At 41.1% G+C, this 16,674-nt stretch overlaps 1 protein-coding gene and 1 long non-coding RNA gene across 2 annotated transcripts; one reads left to right on the top strand and one right to left on the bottom strand.

Moving 5' to 3' along the window:
* Positions 1-1,114: 1,114 nt before the first annotated feature.
* Positions 1,115-15,621, bottom strand: dusp7 (dual specificity phosphatase 7). The gene is made up of 5 exons (XM_088389438.1): positions 15,603-15,621; positions 10,073-10,123; positions 8,706-9,642; positions 6,657-7,085; positions 1,115-4,630 (listed from the first exon to the last, which is right to left on the bottom strand). Exons 3-5 carry the CDS (start codon positions 9,106-9,108, stop codon positions 4,314-4,316), a joined length of 1,149 nt encoding a protein of 382 aa, XP_088245564.1. The 5' UTR covers positions 9,109-9,642; positions 10,073-10,123; positions 15,603-15,621; the 3' UTR covers positions 1,115-4,313.
* On the top strand, positions 13,679-16,035 carry LOC148390897 (uncharacterized). Its single transcript, XR_015861259.1, has 3 exons — positions 13,679-13,827; positions 14,591-14,779; positions 15,618-16,035. It is a non-coding gene; the product is annotated as an uncharacterized LOC148390897 (long non-coding RNA).
* The last annotated feature ends 639 nt before the right edge of the window (positions 16,036-16,674 follow it).

Here is a 16,674-nt window from a genome sequence, read left to right as displayed (position 1 = left end):
TAAGCGGCAGAGAGTTACCTGTGTCACATGAGGCATGATGGTGACAGGGGGGGGATCCTGTCATCAAGTTGCCAGGTTACCAGCAAGGGACCAGTCAGCCATCATTACCATCCTCATCCTCCTCTTTGCTCTGCAAACAGAATGGTGAGGCTCGTAGTCATTTCCTGTTAGACTCTCCGTGATCTGATCATCTAAAAAAGCGTTTGAAGCCGCAATTAATGTAACACCACCACTAATTACAACCCACAAATATCCACATTATTGAATAACAACGCATCGTTATATATTTGAGAAGGTCGGAATGTTTTGAGTGAGTTGTGAAACATGCTTGTATGAGCTCAAAAAGAGGAATTTAAGATGACAAATAATGACTAAATAAAGAGTCTAGGGTTGGACTGCTGACTCAACAACTTGACAGCTTCTTCCTCATTTCCTGTTGTGACTAAGTCACCACATTAAAAAAGAAAACAAAGAGCACATTTTCGATTTCTGTTTACTTTAGCTGGGCCTTAATCCGCAGAATCTAATCTTAGCCTCAGTACTTTGTAATTTGTTTTGAAAGTCTTAAACAAGTGTGTCAAAACTTAATTGGTTTGGTACACTATCTGACAGTCTGGGTGCTCCGTGTCCTGACTTGAAGCAGCTAGTGTTCAGACACTCTTTTTTTTGTGTGTGTGTGGCACTCTGAATAACCAAACAGTAGATTTGAGTTTGAATTTCTGATGTTCTGAAGTGGGAGAATGTTTTATTGACAAAAGACTTTGAAAGATTTGTGGCTTGAATTCCTATTGAGAAGCATTAAACCTGGGTTTGCAGCAAACTATTTTCTTTGGATACTTTTTTTTTTTTTAAAGAACCAAAAACTTTTTACCTTGCATTTCAGGCTGAGTTGAACAAAACCCATTGGAAGTCAAACCACATGCAATCTTGTCTCCCAGGAAAGATGTCATCAGGTTGCTCTTTTTTTACAGGCTGCTATTTGATGACATCATTTTGTGCGACGCACATTAGGAGGACTACAACTCCCATGCAACTGTTGGACCTCTCTTTGTGTCATAAAGCTCAGCAGGTGATGTTAGGCCCATGGTGGAAAGAATGGACGCAAACAACATGCTAAAGAAAAAATATGTCATCATTTATTACAGTATAAACAAGTGTGGTGTGGTTTGAGTATACTGTACAGTACAATACATTGGGCCAATGGTGTTTCCGTCAACGTGCCCTTCCTGTCCTTCCCTCCTCGCCCAAACAGCTTGCATGTTGTGTTAAAAACAGCACAATACTCATCGACCATTCAATACAAAAGGGCCATTCAATGCGACACGATGCAAAGACACATTGTCCCAAAAAATCCCTGAAAATTCCCTCATTGAGGTAACCTTTTTTTTTTTTTAAATCAATTGCTTTTCCTTATTAATGTATATCATTGAATAGTCCCTCCCGTCCTGAGCACATTGACACCCATCTGTGGCTACAAGTTATTTAGGACACAGAAACGTCCGTTCCCGTGATGTGGCAACATGTACATCAACCCCCCCCCAAACAAAGTTATGTTTTCATTGTTGTAAAAAAAAAGGAAAAAAATAACACACAGGAAAAGAAGCTCGGAATACAACAATTTTACAAAATGAAAGCTGCGTACTGAAAGAGTTCAACACTTAAGTGTTTTTTTTTCTGTGGGGTGAGATAGAGGAGACGGTTCATTTTCCACTCTAGTGCTTTAGTAGAACAACATTTGCATATAAAGTCATAACATATTCAATATATGTATATATATATATATAGTGTATACATGAACATCAAAAGGCCACAGGAATAGCATAGACCACATTAAAACCGAACAAGACGAAAATTGAGCTTGATGGCCAGTGGATTGTATTTTCTTGTTTGGGCAAAAGTTTAACAATCAACGTTTTTAGCAATATGGTTTGATAGTGCTGAAATCCTTTTTCCGCAGCAAATTCTTGCCTAGATTAAATTGTCCCATTGGATTTAATTATAACCAAGTGCCATTTTGAAAATTTTTGGTTTTGATTTAAAAAAAAAAAAAAAAGGGGCAAGCGGCAGCCATTAAGCAAATGCATCGATAAGACATCCTATAATTCCATTAATATAGTACAAAAGGACACATTTGAGGTCTTTTTAAAAAAGAATCCTGGTGTATATTGCAGGGTAAAAAGACATGTGTGACCCTTGGCAGTAAAAAAAAAAAAAAAAATTACTGCATTTTAGTTTCAAAGTGTTCCTGTAAAAATTGAGATACAAAGAGTTTTGAACAGTCAGAGATAGATAGATAGAGTTCGTAAGGCCATCTGACAACCTTGCTCACAACCGTATGCTAAACACAACTTGTTTGGTTTCCGATTCTAGACACCGAACCTCACGCAAGTCTTAGTATTGTGGTTAATTGAATATCAGATCAGAATTTGAGGGGGAAACATTTGTTCCAGTCAAGAGATTAGCCTTTTTTGGGGGGGATTAGCATCACATTTCCGTTAGCATCACATGAAGTCAAAGTTGAACTATTTGAATGAATAGAAAGATTTTCTTTTCCAGGATTTACATTTAAAAATAACAGAATTTGCCACCCCCCTGGGTTTGGCAGCTGCCTATTTAGCCAACATTGCTAAATATGCTAAGATGAAGCCATTCATGTACCACATGTGAGGTAAATATAAAATATAAAACAAGAACATCCTTGCGTGAGGTTCGGCGTAACTTCTTTTGCAAACGCTACTTAAAAAAAACGGTTGCGTCAATCTTGAAGGGGCAGCGGGAGTTTACATCAATCTCGGAAAAATCCTCAATTTAGTAAACAAACAATAAAGTTCTTGCCGTTCCTTTCGTTTTTAAAGCAACATCCAACTAGTGGCTGAGTCATACAGCACTGCAGCATGCTCAGGTATACAAAACAATATAGATCTGTTGACTATTCACACTTTTATATATACATTTATATCCAATTAGGATGAATATTTCTCCCATACATTATATACTCAAGGCTTATGGGTGATTCAGACAAACACTTTTTGAAAACAAGTGGGCCTGTTCCATGGCCAAATTCAGATTGAATAGGAGCAGTTTCCATCAATACACTATTGGTGCCTCTTTTGATCGGATTCCACAAAATGGCCGTGCCCAAGCCGTAACATGAGCTTTCTGTTACAGGTATTGCCTGATGTATAAATTGCTTCTAATCCAATAGAGCAGGGGAAGTCGTCAGGTGTTAAAACGTCATTCTCCTGCCAATCTTTTATTAATTCTAAAGGGACTCATGTTACGGCTTTAATACAACGCCTCCATTCCCGATTGAACTCGATGTAAGACCTGGCTTTAACATGAAGCGTGAAAAGGGGGTTGTACGTATTCAAGAAAGGAGGCACTTTGCCAAAAGCTTGTCAAGATAAGCTAACTGCTGCCTTCCACTCTCTTCGACTCCAAAGTACAAAAAGTCAGTGCCGTCGGAGAAACCGGTTTGGCAAAGCCTCGCTTGAGACACGACGACATAGAGCAGGAAGTTACAAAACAAACGACCAGTGTTTCTGGTTATACGGCGTTGGTAAGGTTATAGCTAACTGCGAACTAGAGTTGGCCAAATGCCAAAGAAAAGACTAAGCTTTGGTCCTTTAAGTGGACCATCTCAAGACTGGCCTCTTCTACCTACCCTTGTTTTTCTTGTGGCTGCATGTCAGTGCTAGCAAGCCATTGGCTACACAATTGTGCAAATTGCATCGGATCATCAAAGACGACGTTCCCATTTTTCCTTTTCTTTATACAATCTCACTGTTTTTGGACAAAGATACCATTATTATTATGATGCGTGTAATATATATATTTATATCGATACATAGTCTCAATTTGTGCGTAAAAGCACAGAAAAATATACAAAAAAATGCATATAGACATTTCTTCCTGCTATAACATACAAACAGCACATACAGTACAACTACTTGTGTATGTTAATTCCTTGGTTTTCAAAAAAACTCTACATTCCGTAGAGAGATTTCCCGAAGACTCTACATTCTCCGGTTGTGAGGAGGCGGTCGCCTCACAAGTGCGGCACATTTTCCGTGTTCCCCCATCCCCCAAAATCTTTGTACGAAAAAGTCTCCTTGGCTTGATGAAAGCTGTTCTCTGCTTTCTTAAAAACTTCTCGCTTTTGAGGCGTCGTCCGCGACCTCGACTTTCCCGCGCTTCGAGCTTCCGGAGCTAAATCATTCATTTAAGCGGCTGCTAGCGCCCTCAGCGCAGCCGTGTGGTTACCACGGTAACGGGATGACCTCGACCCAAAAGATGGCAATCCTGCGCGGACCTCACGTGGATTCCAGCGTGTCCAGCTGGAACACGTTGTGGTTGGTGGGCGTGGTGAAGAAGAGTTGCTCGTTGGTGGGTGACGCGGCGTGGTTGTCGCACGGGCTGTTGAGGCCCAGCGTCCGCTCGAAGTCCAGCAGCTGGCCCATAAAGTTGAAGTTGGGGGAAATGTTGGACTTCTTCCGCTTGACAAAGTCGTAGGCGTCGTTGAGCGACAGGTTGAGCTTCTGCATCAGGTAGGCCACCGTTACCGTCACCGAGCGGCTGATGCCGGCCAGGCAGTGCACCAAGATGCCGCACTTTTTGGAGCGGGCCTCGTCTGAAGGGAAAAGAAAATAAGATGAAAGATGGAAGAAAACATTATTTTAAAAAAGTTGATGCTGCTTTTTATAATTGACAAAAAAAAAAGAGCATTTGAGGTGGTTAGAGAATAGCTGGCAAGGTTCCACAGGGAAAAAATACAGTGTAACCTTGGTATTCATATGTCCTGGGTTACAATGACTAAAATAAATAAATAAGAATAATAAATATAAATCTATAAAATCCGATGCAGTAGGGAAATAAAGATTTTTTAAAAATCAGCAAATATGTTTAGAGACACATAAAGCTCCTCTGATTAAAATTTCAGTTGACTTGTACTATTTCTTTTTTTTTTTTTTTTTTTTTTTTTACAAAAACCCCTAATTTTTACACACCCTTTTTTTTCCGGGAAAAAAAAGGTGTGATTATCCTAACCTTTGACAGGATGTGTTCTGCCGACATTATTCCAACCTGCCCGAATGTTGCGGTGCAGACCGTATATGTTGGTTCAGTATTGCGTTAATAAAACTTGAATTGCGGAATAAACCCTCCTGGCAGATGAACCCGGCGGGAAACACAATAGAACGCAAGAAAGAATTTGTAGCAAAATACGACGTATTGTATTCCAAATGCCATCCACAGTCTTCAATACCGCTAAATGTGATGCTAAATGTTCATTTACATTTAATTGCTTAGGAGTTAAAAAAAATATATATATATTTAAATATATATATATAAAATACACACACACACACACCACTATCTTCAAGGATATGATGCTTCAAGTAAAAACATGAACTATAGGTTGTTGTTCCATTATTAATAAGCTGCACGTGTCTGTCCCTCTGAGGCACTGCGTCGCTCAGGCCATTAGTCGAACATCTCTTATTGCCTCCAGACACCTCTCATGGTCACCGAATTCAATTTGTGTGAGATGTCTGCTCACTTAAGGAGGGTTAAGAAAAAAAAAAGAGAACTGGAAATGGTCATGTGGCTAGCTAAAAGCATCTACAGCAGACTCTCAAGTCCAATAAGACGATGTCATCATTTGACTTCTACATCACTTCTTGGCCTCCTTTTGCAGCTGAAAGCTTTTGACAAGAATGCGAAGCGAGTGCCAACATTGGTTATTAACGCCGGGCTTTGGCAGAAGTCGCACTTCCTCACGCAGCAGCATTTCCCTTCTCACAATGCATAAATACATTGACAAACAAAATGGAAACCAATCGAAGACAAACAAAAACATAATAAAAGGGATTTGGTCAGTCTCACTGACTCATAAAAGACGGAATTGTCTCATCCTTTTGGAATTAAAGTTGAAATGAAAAACTGTAGGCGAGTTATAAAATAATCTCAATGAATCGATTAACTCATTCACTGCCAATGACGGCTATGGACGTCTAAAGTGTTGAAATCGGCTTGCTTTTTTTTGTGATGCAATGCAAATAGTTGACCAAATCTGTCATTTTGGGGGTCTCCTGAAAAGTGATCATTACACCTGATGTCAGCAATATGTGAAAACTGGGGAAATCATCTCTTTCTGGCCCCATAATATGCCTCTAATTTAATTGCGATCATTTTGACAATCCCAAAAATACCAGACGAAACTGGTAACGTCATTTTTTGTCAACATCCTATCATCAATAAATCATGCTAGCAATAGCTGCCTTAGCTTGGTGCCAGGCACACACCTTAGGAAGTCCGCAAATCTTAAAAAAAACAAAAAAAACAAAACAATAAAACACAGAAACTGAAAACACTGATATGATAACAGCAATGGGAGTGTGTATGAGTACTGTGCACTGCCGGGTCAGGTCTGTGAAAGTTTGACACCAAACAATCATCACTGTCTGGAGCATTTTTATATTGGCACTGACATGGTGTAATTATTCGATTGTGTGTGTGAAGGTGCAGAAAATTACTGTGACATGCTGCTTTTCCGGGCTCTGGAATACCATTTGTCTTGAAAGTTATTTTCATCTTCCATTGACTGAGAAGATTATAAGTGACGAAGTAGATGGTTGTATAATGAGAGCCAGACTTACCAATGAACGAAATGGCCTCCGGGAAAAACTGTGAGAGATTCTGGCTCCAGTGATCAGAAATTGGGATCTGTTTGTACTTGAAGTCCCCTTCGTGTTCAAACATGTTGGGCAGGTTGGGCGTCACGTTGAGGATGTACTTGATGTTGTACTTGCTGAGCACGTCTAGGTTGGCTGAGTCTTTGGCGCAGCCCAGGTACAAATACGGCAGGATCTGGACGGGGAACGCCGGCTGGTTGCTGGGCAGCGGGCTGCCCTCTGACTCGGTGGCGCTGCCCGGCTCGCGGTCCGATTCGCCGTCCGAGCAGTCGGAGCTGATGCGGAGGCCTCCCAGCCCGAGGACTGACGACGGCGGGGAGCTGCTGGGACACGAACAGTCCAAGTTGGTCTCGCAGTGTTCGGGGAACTCGGACTGGAACTTATTGAAACCTCCTGGGGGGGACAAAATGAGTGTAAAAATGAAGTTCCGGTGCTGTTAAGAAGAATTTCTACCACATGAAAAAGCATCAGTCATGTCAAGGATTGATTTCAAAACAAAGTATTTATTGAGTCACCAAACCTCAACTCTGAATACAACTTCATAGAGAAAAACTGAAGATAATAAGATATTAAAACGGTAATTATTTAACGGAATAGCACTTTTGGAACTCAATGCTAATTTCTTATTCGCCACTCAATACAATTTCCCATTCATTGCTAGCATTAGCACTGTAATCTAACTTAGTTACTTTTGACAAGTAAGCATTAAAGTAACAAAGTTACTTTCGCAACGCACTGACGAACAAGTTTCTAACTGTTTTGTTACCCTCAAGCCTGTGCATGTAAGAAGATGGATTAGTCCATTGCATGAGAAGGGGGGAGGGGGGGCACTTGAAACCCTCATGATAAATTGAGCATTTTGATTTATTTTCAAGAGTATGATTTAGTATCAATACTTTACGGAGACAGCTTCAAAGTCAGAATTTTATGTTTTGCCTTTTCTTTAATTTTTTTTTTTTTAATGATACCAGGAAATAAGCCTATTAGCGGTTATGGAGCTACCAAAGCAGTGAGACAAGAAAACAGCTGGACACATGTATTCCATTGAGAGAAGCAGTGTGGAAGCTCGCTCGGTTCAGCGGCCTTTTTGTGAATGACACATGCAGCTTGTGGCTGCAGTGGCGGATACACAACACACGCGCACACAAGCATTCATACATCTGCTCGTCGGCTCGTGTGATGTTACCAATTACACAATGCATTTATCTTTCAAAAGGCTGCCTTTCTTTGTTAATATTTCATCAGAGCATTGAGCAAACTTGTTTATACTATTCATTCATGAAAGAGGAAAACAAGAAGTCGGTCTTTGCTAAAGAAGCACAACAAGGCTGTGCTGCATTTAATTGAAAACATTAAGGCCCACATTGACGTTTTGTTAGCCCGTTTGAAGACGCAATATGCAATACATCTTATAGGCAGAAAGACATTCTTTATGAACAAATGTCAATATGTAATGCAGGAAGTAGATATGCTGATGTTTATTAGGGTAGCAGGTGAGCTGGATCTAAAGGGCGAGAGGCGTGGCACACCAATTTCCGGGCATACACTCAAACAAAACTTGCAACACAAATTCACACCTATGGAAAATTGAAAATCCCCAATTAACATAAGAAGAATGTTTTTGGAATGTGGGAAGCTGATGCATGCAAACTCCACATAGGCTTAGATTCGAACCCCCCAACCTCAGAACTGAGGCGGATGTCCTTATCACTTGTGTACTGTGCCACCCATGTTGAAACATGTTAGTCAAAATAAATGGCATATTAACAGGAGAAACACATGTATTCTATATTTTAAAAAATTGGGATAAAAATGTGAAGTTTCAAACATCCCTTTGTTATCATTAGAAATAAAATGGATGAAGATCTGTTATGTTACTTAATGATTAATAAATGGGAAAACAGAAATGTGTTATGGTCATACTTAAAAAATAAAACAAATCTACAAAATATATTTCAACTGTATTGACGAGAAACAAGCACTCTCAAGTAGTGGTTCCACTCTTAGACTCACCTTCCAGGTAGAAAGCCTTGCATCCGTCGTCCCGCAGCTTCTGCAGGAGCAGCCCGAGTACAGAGCTTCCCAGCCCGGACTCCAGTCTCTCGGGGCCGGCCTCGTCGTAAAGCAGCACCACGTCGCTTTTACAGCGCTTGACGAACTTGTCCTTATCCTCATTGTTGGGGATGATGGAGCGGATGGGCAGGTTGCCCTTCTTCAGCCTGCGCAGCATGAGGCCAGGGATGGCCACGTTGATGGCCGCCTCGACGTGCGACGACTCGTAGAGTTCGTGCGGCCGGCAGTCGAGCAGCAGAAGCGCGGCGGCCCCGGACTCCAGCTCTTCCTGCAGCCACTCGGCGCTCTTACTCATCGTCACGGTCACCATCGCGCAGCCTCCCAGCGGGTGAGGGCTTCTCATCGGGGAATCGGTGTGTGGGAATCCACCGATGGGACTTTAGGCTGGTGGTGGGGGAGAGAATGAGGAGAAATCGCAGAGCTGAAGTTCACTTCTATCCCCTGGCCGCCACCTCCACTTCCACTCAGCCGACACGCTCGGATCCAACATTCCCCTCCGCTCCGGGCAGACTGCTCAAACACGCTGAGGCTTCTTCCTCCCACCCTTTCAGCTCAGCGACGTCCATTCGAGCTCCAGAATCGGACAAAGCAACTGAAAAACACAGAAATACAGAAACCAAGGGCCGTTTTAGGGGTTGCCGTCCTGGTCCATAGAGGGAGTTCAACTACATCTCACGAGTGACCCGACGCACGGCTCTGGTTCCCCGCCTGAGCTCTGAGCAGTTAAGGAGGCTGGCGGAGCTCCGTGAGAGAGGGCGGGGCGTGCGCATTTAAAGGGACCGAGACTCAGCTTCTTCCTCGGCCATTCACAACAAGCATGGCCTTTGCGATGAACAGCAACCTGCTGGCTGCCCTACAGGCAGGAATGATCACTTTGCTGAGAGAGGGACACAAAATTGGAAGGAAGGACTCAATTAAAAATTCAATTTGTCTGTCTGAAATGTATCATTAGCAACAGTATTTACTTTTTAAACATTGATGGGAAATGACAATGTTCCATCAACAATGTTCATCATCAATGTTCCATTTAGAACAGGCCCATGGGCTACGCATGAAGTTATTAAAAGGAACCTGAGGTGACCACTAATCTAAGCAATTAAATGTATTTAATGAAAAAAAAAAATCAAAATCTTCATATCGGTGATGATGCCGTTATTAGTATTTGCGTGCCATCACTTTATTTACACTTGCAACATTCAACTTAAATGATCTTTATTGATATCTGTAGCCTTTATTGTCTTAAGTTCTCAGAATTCTTCTATTAAACAAACAATGATATAATAGCAGTGAGTGACATATTTTCTTACCCTTCCGTTCATCTTTCCAATACATGCTGAACCATCGGCCAGAGCTTGAAACTGGAACAAAGAACATGTTCTTAAAATGTGCTCAGGTTATAAGACCTATTAATAGTTATTTTGGTTCCAGAAGATATTAAGGGATCAAAGGTGAGATCATAGAGGAAAAAACGATGCAGCAATGATGCGTGGTGAGCCCCAAAGGCCCCAAATGTCCAATTGGTTTGTTGCTTCTACTTTTTTTTTTTTTTTTTTTTAATTCAAAGGACATTGTGCCACTCCTGGTGTGGACACTTGGGACCAATAGACATATTTTAGAGGGTATGTCACGGTTGACCAAATTTACAAGCCGTAGATGATCTGTCATTATTATTAAACACTTTGCAAGTCACTTAAAGGGTCACACAGTGCAAGCTCGCCTCATGCATCACTGGAGGCGGCGGCATCTGCTCTGCATGTTTGTGGCTCGGGACTGCGGTCAAAACTATGGACGTGGTTACTGCCGGTCTACGGGCGGCAGTTAGCGCAACCGCGTCGCTGCACAACAACTGCTGCGGCCGCACCGCCGCCGCTCGGCAACTTTAACTTTAGCCCGGCGCGCGTCATCAAAGGCGGGAGGTTGGAATACATCGTTTGTATGTACGATGGATGATGTGTCAACTCAGCAGCTGGTTAAAAACAAACGATGGCGGCTTGTCTGGTCATAACAGGGAACTGCCGGCCGCGTTAGAAGTTTTTATAGTCAAGTTAAAAACAAAATAAAGCAAGTGAGGCAGCTGGACTGGCAGAGTATGTTGACATATGCGCAGTTTCTAATTGAATAACCCCAGCTATCGTGGATTGTTGTTTTCATAAAGCGGCTGCCATTTTCTATATTTATCTAAATTTCCAACTTTTCACGTTGTGGTTTTGTGGTACACCAGTCCACCGCCACTGACATGCCATGTCTTGGATTGATGTGATGGACATGGCGTTATTTTTGTTGATGCAATTACGCAGCAACAAAGGCCATCATTTTGAGGGCGGCGGTTCTGCCCGCGATTTATTTATCTTTAGCTAACCAGTGTTAACCTAGTCGCAGCCAAGAGGTGATTTTTAGGAGATGTGTTTCTAAATGGGGTCAGTGTCAGTGGGTCGTCTCTAGGCTCCACCATGAGTGACCTCATAGGACATCAGCAGGTTGTGACAGAGGAGGAGGGAGGTGGAAAGAGGAGCGTTTGATTTCCTCACAGCTGCACAGAGCAGGGGTGGGATCGGGGGGAAGGACCAGCTGCAGACAATGCATCCCTTGACTCGTCAGTGAACACACACACACATAGACATGCATGCACGCGCAAGTACACGAACAAGAGAGGGAAAACTTCAGGGCTGTCATGTCCACACACACAACAAGCTCTGTTAGCATTTGCGTACAAACCAACGGGAACATTTTGAACTTTACGCACGACCACGCTTCCCCGCCTCAGCATGTGTGTACTCTGTATGTATTGTTCCAGCAGCGCCTTTCGGCGGTGGGATGGTGATCATATTGTTTGCGAGAGCCTTGAGGAATTTGTGCAAAAACAGAATTCATTTTTGAACCTGTTCAGTTTTGCACCTTGGTCATGCATAACGGTGAAGAGTTTTGCTGAGTTTGCAAGAATGCGCGAAGTCCCTGTGTACCTCAGTGGGGAGTTATGCAGTGGTTCTAAATCTTTTTGCACAAGTACCACAAAAAACAACGTATCATTTATGTCAAAACAGTCGAATATTATTTAAATGATCTTTTCAAAATCATCCCTCTCAGGAACTTATTTTATGGCTGTAATCAAAGTGAAAATGATTCTTATCATTATCATTAATGTTATTTAACGCCAGTTGGCAACAAAAGTTGGAGATAAGGAAATGAAAAAGTCTTTCATTTATGTCGAGGGATGTTACATTGTTGGGATTGTCGCAGGGCCAGTAATTGCCTTCTATAATGTTACCAATGTGCAGGACACTTGTGTCTGTTCTTTTATTTGAGTGACTGAGTAGGTGGAGGCTGCTCGCCCACGCTAATGCTGCCACTTCTTTCGCCGCCACACACGTTTAAATTGTTTCTAGAAAATATGTCACATTATATTTGTCGAGACTGATGCTCACGTTTCTATATTTTAAAAACAACCTTTGTTTTGGATCAGGTATATATTAGAGGCATTTATTAGACTCCGTAATCTTCATTGGGTGACTTCAGTGTCGTCTTCAGGAATTGCAAAGGGGAATATTCAAAGCTATGAATTTTTCAGCAAAGATCCTCCTTGAATATGCACGTGTGTTTGTTGAAGATGGTATGAACACGTGCTTGAAACGTGAACCCTCTCTCAACGGGAGTAAAGTCTCTCGACTGAATTCATTAAGCAAGATCAAACTAGAATAACAAAAGAGACCAACTCCTGAAAGTGGAGAAATAAATGAGCACTGCACACGAGCGACTGAATGAAAATCACGGGAATACATTTCAAGGACTTTTCCTGCTTTTAAAGGGGACAAATGTGGGAAACTGACTTCAGAACTATAACAGTATATAAAATGAATGTGTTCCTTCATATCTAATTGTGAATTAGAACTTCAAAATTGCTTGTGACAAGTGAATTTCAAATGTGCTGTAACTACCATTTTAATAATTAGAATGTCAGAGATGTTCTTTCTTTCAAATCATCTGGAAACTACTTTGTAAAAGCTTCCTTGCTTCAACAAATTTGTCAGACTGGTCTGGTCAGGAAAATATGACATCTTTATGGTCTCGGCGTACGTGTAAATGTTAGCATGAGATTTTGTCAGACTTTATGATTCATTCAGGCTCCGTTCACATGTCGTCTCCTGAATTATCTATCAGGAAGCGGGTAGAAACCCTTCAATCTTCCTTTATTAAATAACCCCAGACATTTTGGAGAATTATACATATGCTACCATATTGCGGAAGAAGCCGTTTGGAGAAGTTGCAAAAGCACAAAAAGCATGCTTAGATGAGTCTGGTGCGGAACAACTCAAGACCCCTCACCTCAACCTGGTCATATCAATGTACAGTGTTTAAAACGATCAAAGTACCTTTTCTGATTATATAGACTTTGTTTATTTTTCTGATATTGTCTTATATAACTGTCAAAAATATTTCACAGGTGTTTTTGCTCGAGTGAGTAAAGAAACCCCGCAATGGTCTTAAACACAGAAGGAGGTGTCTGTCAAGGCGTCAGTGTTAATAAAGCCAGAGTGACTCATCTAACCTGCAGACACTAAGAACAACATTGAATGTGTTCCCATTCCAAACTAACTGAGGCCTTTATTTGAACATTTATCTTTCTTTTTTTTTTTTTTTTAACTTGGTCGAATCAAATTGGAGAGGAAAATGTACACATGTACAAACAGCACTTCATCTTGTTATGTTACCATGACAACGGGAGGAAGTACAGCCTGGTCAAAGACGTATGGCCTTTAGGGTCACTCATAATGATCATTTCAGTGTAAACAACAAAGCAGGACTTTTAATTAAGGCCTGACTAGTCTGCTTTGTTTCACAACGATGTCAGTAGCTCATTTCAGTGCTTACAGAACGTTCAAATATTGAAGTTTCTTCAAGAGTTGCAGATTAATGATTCAATAAACTAAGTAGGTTCATTTATTTAAGATTGACAAATTATGGTTGGGTAATTTATAAAAATATTCCATTCAATAATACAAGGTGGTTTTTTTTGTTGCATGGCTACCTTGTCCTATGAGCGAGTGGCTGACCTTTAGGAGATGAGGTGAGGCGGAGGTGCAGGGAGGGTAGCAGGTGTTAGCCGACTTATCCGAGAATTTGTTTTATGGGTTGGGTGTGTTGTCAAGAGTGGTCATCAATTTTCAGTCTGCCAGCACATTTGCACAGCTTGCCCTATGAAGTGCTTTCAAGCGGCACGGCAGGACAAATGAGCTGACCCAAGTGTGTTAAATCAGGAATATGCTTAACGCAACTGCACTTGGCTTTAGATGGCCCCTTTTTGAGAATGAGAGGTTTCTTCAACTGTTTCATGGTCTATGTGAAGTCAAAAAGTGAAAAGCATGTACTGTACGAGTCAGTTCAATCGCATTCTTTGGGGGGAATTTATTTTACAGAAACTGAGACCAACAACGGTAAAGCTCAGAACTCCAAAAATCTTTGTTCCGCAATCGTGTTGATGGTAGCAAACGAGTTCTGGTTGCATTTGAAACTTCCACTAACTGCAGAAAAGTTTGGACTTTTTAGTGTAAAATAGGATTTTGATTTAGTCAGCCTAACGCTCATTCCAACCCAAACCGATCTGCAATTGAAGCGTAAGAATTTTCTCTAAAGTATTTAACTTCTAATTGGCTCATCTGTAAATTAAAGAAGATTGATTAGGTAATTGATGAGAAGGAAGTATAAAGTTGAATTGAAAAGTCAGTAGACTGATTTGCATGTTGTTTTGGTATTTTAGTTTTTATGGCCGCCCTAATTTACTTTCTACTTTGTAGTTGATGAATTGAATTTTATGTTTGTTGTTCTTTGAGGCTGAGTAAATGAGGTCCATGTGAATGGCTTTGGATTTGTACCGCCTCCGGCCATTCACTCTGAGAGAGCGAATGGAAAAGATGGTTTTGAAGCACAAGCCCAGGCGTGGGTTGAGATCAACGCAGCGCCAAAAACCTCAGCAACTGTCGACAAGCGTGGCTCAGTCTCCAGAGTAGAGGAGGGTTGCGGTGAGTGGACTGAAGTGGTGGTGAGGAGAGTTGGGGGAGTGTGGTGGGAGGAGGGTGTGTGTGTGAGTGTGTGTGGGGCTGGGGGGGGTTCAGGAAATGAGGCACTAGGGAATCTGGCCAAATCCAACTCAGTTCCAAAAGGAGATGACGAGAAAAAGGCTTCTCCTGCTTTGAAAACAGCCAGTGATGTCACAACGTGGTGTGCGTCACATGGACTTAAAACTTTTAAATAACACTCATACATGACTTCGAGTGTACATAAGACTTTTTTAACTACTTTTTTGTAAAGAAGCGTGTGAAATGCAACGCTCTTCTCATTTCAAAACAATCTCGCATCATAAATAATGTAAAAAAAAAAAAAAAAAAAAGGAGAACATGCCAAACGATAACCTTTCATATGTAGTGTTTTAGTATATTCGAGCTAAAACGAAATATTATTTTGACGACCTTTCAATTATTTTTCAATTAATCAATGAATTTGATAGACCAAATCCAACCCTTCATTTAAAAACAAAACAATTTTAAAATGACATAAATCGATTATGATTCAGTTAAAGGTTTGGTAAAAATAGATGATAAAAAAAAAAAAGCAAAACACTTTTTTTTTTAGATGCTCAGAGTCTCGTGCGATTTTTCCATTCATTTGTTCCATGCAGTAATTCACAATATTTCATTATTATTATTATAATCACTTTCGTCATGCTTCTATGATTCACTCCTTACTGAAGAGAAACCCAAATAAAAACGTTTGCAGCATGCGATGTGAGGATGTCAGCATTATTCCAATTAAAGATTTAACACGTGTTGCTTTTTTTCCCCCCACCTTCAAACCCAGCAGGTGGTCTCATCGAATGGGGAAAGGCCACACAGTCGCTCAGTGGTGCTCCATCAGTGGGATTAAAGGCTCGGTGCTAGCTGTTAAACTGAGAAAAAAAGAAAAAAGACATGATTGCCATGATTGCAATGCTGCATCACCCAAGAGAGACCTATCATCAAATGAAGGGAAAAAAAAAAACCTTCCTGTTTTGAATTATTCTGAGTGCAGTTGCTGCATTGGGTCTGTCGCTTCATGTGCGTCTGCGCCTTTCCGCATATTTCCGAGCACATGCAAGCACTTTGAAAGATATTTTGATGTGGCCACCAGCGCACACTTCTTTCATCCCAGGTGGGATTTTCTCCTCCTCGCTGAGAGCGAGAACAAAGATACACAGCAATGTGTCAAGACAAGCATTTTTAGTTATGGCAGACATTTTTGGAAAGCCCCTGATGCTATTCAATTAAAATAAAGCTGAATTGGAACAATATTTCGGAGCATGTTTTGCTGTTTGTGATACTTTGTTAGACTTTTTTTTTATCACTGCAAAATTCAACTTTAATATAAACAGTTTTGAATTTATTTTGACACTTTTGATGGCCTGACTTTGAAAGGGATTTGCTTATTTCCTGTGGAAAATTGGGAATTGCTTGACCTCAGGCTCCAAACTGTATCTGGCATTTAGACAATTGCAATTAACTTGCAGCGGTCCTGTTACTGCTTACTTGCTTCACTTTTAAAAACCGAAAAAAAAAGGAAAGAAAACACAGCTGTAAATTCTGTGTTTTGATCTGAGAGACAAATTATAAGTGGTTACTATAACTCGTATGTCTAAGAATACACTTCAGCTATTGATGTATTTAGGAAAAAAAAATTGCCCTTTTCTTTCTTCCGCAATGAAACGCCAAATGATACCTGCAGCAGAGACCAAGAGGGAACCAAGAATTGTCACTAATGATGCCAGTTTAGAAAACAACAAAACAGGGAGAGTACAAGCCCTGACATATTGAACCAGGATAACAATAAAACATGCTCATGCACACACACACGGACACACAGGCAAGCAGTGGCGGCAACCACA

Source organism: Syngnathus floridae, chromosome 11, assembly GCF_059516105.1.
Source record: "Syngnathus floridae isolate MCC-2025c chromosome 11, RoL_Sflo_1.0, whole genome shotgun sequence".
NCBI lineage: Eukaryota > Metazoa > Chordata > Actinopteri > Syngnathiformes > Syngnathidae > Syngnathus > Syngnathus floridae.
Note: the sequence above shows the minus strand (reverse complement) of the source record. Positions and strands in the feature narration are given on the sequence as shown.

What these genes read in the sequence shown, in the direction of transcription:
- dusp7 (XM_088389438.1), bottom strand. Translation starts at nt 9,108, where the DNA reads ATGAGAAGCCCTCACCCGCTGGGAGGCTGCGCGATGGTGACCGTGACG. An exon ending in CAAGGCTTTCTACCTGGAAG is followed by an intron (nt 7,086 to 8,705) that starts GTGAGTCTAAGA and finishes TGTCCCCCCCAG; the next exon opens with GAGGTTTCAATAAGTTCCAG. An exon ending in GGAGGCCATTTCGTTCATTG is followed by an intron (nt 4,631 to 6,656) that starts GTAAGTCTGGCT and finishes TTTTCCCTTCAG; the next exon opens with ACGAGGCCCGCTCCAAAAAG.